Source organism: Mercurialis annua, linkage group LG2 (assembly GCF_937616625.2).
Source record: "Mercurialis annua linkage group LG2, ddMerAnnu1.2, whole genome shotgun sequence".
Lineage (NCBI taxonomy): Eukaryota > Viridiplantae > Streptophyta > Magnoliopsida > Malpighiales > Euphorbiaceae > Mercurialis > Mercurialis annua.
This window is the reverse complement of record NC_065571.1, coordinates 41,354,481-41,357,690: the sequence shown is the minus strand read 5'-3', so window position 1 is coordinate 41,357,690 and position 3,210 is coordinate 41,354,481. Positions and strand designations below refer to the sequence as shown.

Here is a 3,210-nt window from a genome sequence, read left to right as displayed (position 1 = left end):
TGGGATGTATTATTCCAAAATCCTGATAGCAAGCCAAGTTGTCAATCCTTTTTAACAATGCAAAACATAAAAAACCTCTTTTAAATTCAAAACCAACAAAAAATATAAAGACTTTTTATTTTTATTATCAAATATGCAATAGCTATGCTGATTTTGTTATCTAAATAAAGACTTTGCATGGCCTTTTCAAATTTGTTTTAACCTACTAACTATTCTAGTGGAAATCATATTATGATTTTGTTTCATTCATAAAATTTTAAACAACATTTTATTATTTCAATGGAACACAAGACAAACTTTTCTTGTATTTGCTGTAATTTGCACCTAACTCAGTTTCATTTCTTGAACACTCTCCACCTATCAAATAGAAAAACTTTCTATACCATTTTCATGCAACAGATTCCAAAATTTAATTTTTTCCCCAGATATACATTAATTAATCGTCTTCATCTTATTATTATTATTCATAAGCTTAATCATCATCAATTTATTATATTCTCTTTAAGCTTCTATTTTTTGAAGTTGTATTTTCTTGAATAATTATCAAGAAAATACAATTTCTCTTGTATTTTCTTGATTTTTCTATACTTATATTATTGATTTTCTTGAAAAATTATCAAGAGAATACAACTTTGTATTGCGTTGAATGGAAGAAGAAGCATCATCAAGCATGCTATCTAATGCCAAAATTGAGATCACAAATCAAGAAACTTCAGATTCATTTGATAGCCATTATAATAACAATAACCATTTGTTTCACATCAACAAACGTCCGAGACTAATCGAAAACAACAACAACATTAACGTAGCGAAATTCAAAGGCGTTGTTCCGCAGCAAAATGGACATTGGGGTGCACAAATATACGCAAATCATCAAAGAATTTGGTTAGGAACATTTAAATCAGAGAAAGAAGCAGCAATGGCGTATGATAGCGCGGCGATCAAGCTTCGAAGTGGAGATTCACATAGAAATTTTGCATGGACTGATAAGAACATTTTAGAACCCGGGTTTCAAACCCAGTTTAGCACAGATTCGATATTGAACATGATAAGAGACGGGTCGTATCAGCCCAAATTCGCGGATTTTCTTCGATCACAATCAAGAAAACAAGAAGCGGCATCAGCCGGTGCAAGTTGTTTTAACAACAATCAAACAAAAGTTGAGCATGGCCAATTTTCATGCATACAGCTTTTCCAAAAGGAACTAACACCAAGTGATGTAGGTAAGCTTAATAGACTTGTCATACCTAAGAAATTTGCAGTGAAGTATTTTCCTTATATAAGTGGAAATAATAACAACAATGGTGAAGAAGAAGAAGAAAACAACAATAACAATAATAAGACGATGACCGCGCAATCAATAGACGATATAGAGCTCGTATTTTACGACAGATTAATGAAGTGTTGGAAGTTTAGGTATTGTTATTGGAGAAGTAGCCAAAGTTTTGTATTTACAAGGGGATGGAATAGGTTTGTGAAGGAGAAAAATTTGAAGGAAAAAGATATAGTTACATTTTATGCATGTGTATGTCCAGATAGGGTACAAGAAGGTGAACATTTTTCATTGATTGATATAAGTTATTGCACTGGATCAGAACGGTCATGTAGTGTTGTTGTTGATGGGATTAACCAAATTGAGGAGATGCAAAAAGAACTTGAGTTGAAATTGGGTCAAACTATTAGAAGCAGAATTTTGCCTAAGGATGATTATGTGAAGCTTGGAGAGAATATTAATGGGTTGAAAAGCTTGGAATCAAATAATAATAATAATACAAAGGGGAAAGGATTGAAGCTTTTTGGTGTACGGATTGACTGAGTCACTCACATGCATTGAAATGAACCAAGTAAAGGGTTTCGAATTGGTATATAATGATAATAGTAAGGTGATCTTGTAAAATTAAAATGAAGAGCAAATTGAGTTTTAGTTGGCTTTGTATATAATAATGCTAATTTTCAATTTTAGTTAAGTGTAAGTTAAAAGTTTCAATTTTAGTTAAGTGTAAGTTAAAAGTTTCAATTTTCACATTTCTTTTTTGGAAACAAATGGGTGCTCTTTCTTCTTCTTTTCTCTTCATGAATTGTTGCAATGCACAAGAAAATAAATTCTCTATTATGGTTAGATAAGTTTTTTGATTTAAATAGCAATTTGCTCCTTCAACTTGTAAGCAATGGGCAATTAACACATAAATTAACTTTGTTGGCAAATCAGTACACAAACTTGGTGATTATAGGCAATTAGTCCATTTGGCAAATTAACTTACAAGTTAAGGGGGCAAACTGCCATTTTAAGTGACAATTAACTTACAAATTGAGGGGGCAAATTGCCCATAACCACCAAGTTCATGTACTGATTTGCCTACAAAATTAATTTATGTATTAATTGCCCATTATTTACAAGTTTGAGGGGGTATATTGCCATTTAAGTCTAAGTTTTTTGAATAAAATAATGAAGACCAGAAATTAGAAAATGAATTCGAAAATCTCAACTTAATTAATACCCTCCTAGTGTATGTCTTGTCGAGTATACCATGTTATCTCTAGCCGGAGCTGAAACAAGAACAAAATGTCTCGAGGAGATCAACAAACTCGTTGAGCTAGAGTGTAACTACTAGAAAACAACGAATTACTGACGGAAAAATCCCAATTTAACTACGGATTTCATCATTTTACCGATGGAAAACTGATTTAGCAACGAATTTCAGTCTTTTAGCGACGGAAAAATCTGTTGCTCAAATGATGTTTTCTAGTATATTTTTAAAATGTTGGTTTCACCACGTATGCTATAATTTAACCGGAAAAGTGAAATTAAATATTAAATTGGATTAAGATAATTTTAACGTAACCATGGTATTAAAATAAAAAGTACATGAGCTGGATTATTTTAGGAGATTTGGAAAATTCCCGAAAATACAAAGTATCAAGATATTAAATTGAAAATTTAAATTAGATAAAATAGTTTTATCGAGCCTAAATTGTTTTGTTAATAAGGAATAGTTTAAGAAATAATGAAAAATACCTTTAAAAAGTCCCAAAATAATAATTTTGAAAATTAATTTTAAAAATTAATACCGAAGTTCAAAATTTTAGGTTTTTGGTAGAGATTAATCGGGTTTTTTTACAATATGTTGTATACATGACCAACACTCATGTATGTTTTATTTGTTTATTAAGATTCTTCCTAACATAAAAAAGTGTGAGGACCTACTCTAC

The 3,210-nt window shown here is 30.7% G+C and overlaps 1 protein-coding gene across 1 annotated transcript; it reads left to right on the top strand.

Moving 5' to 3' along the window:
* The first annotated feature begins 646 nt into the window (after nt 1-646).
* LOC126667121 (AP2/ERF and B3 domain-containing transcription factor At1g50680-like) lies at nt 647-1,816 on the top strand. Its single transcript, XM_050360089.1, has one exon. The coding sequence runs from the start codon at nt 647-649 to the stop codon at nt 1,814-1,816; it is 1,170 nt and encodes a 389-aa protein (XP_050216046.1).
* The last annotated feature ends 1,394 nt before the right edge of the window (nt 1,817-3,210 follow it).

Bases quoted from the DNA above. Each gene is read 5' to 3' on its own strand.
- LOC126667121 (XM_050360089.1), top strand. From the start codon at position 647: ATGGAAGAAGAAGCATCATCAAGCATGCTATCTAATGCCAAAATTGAG.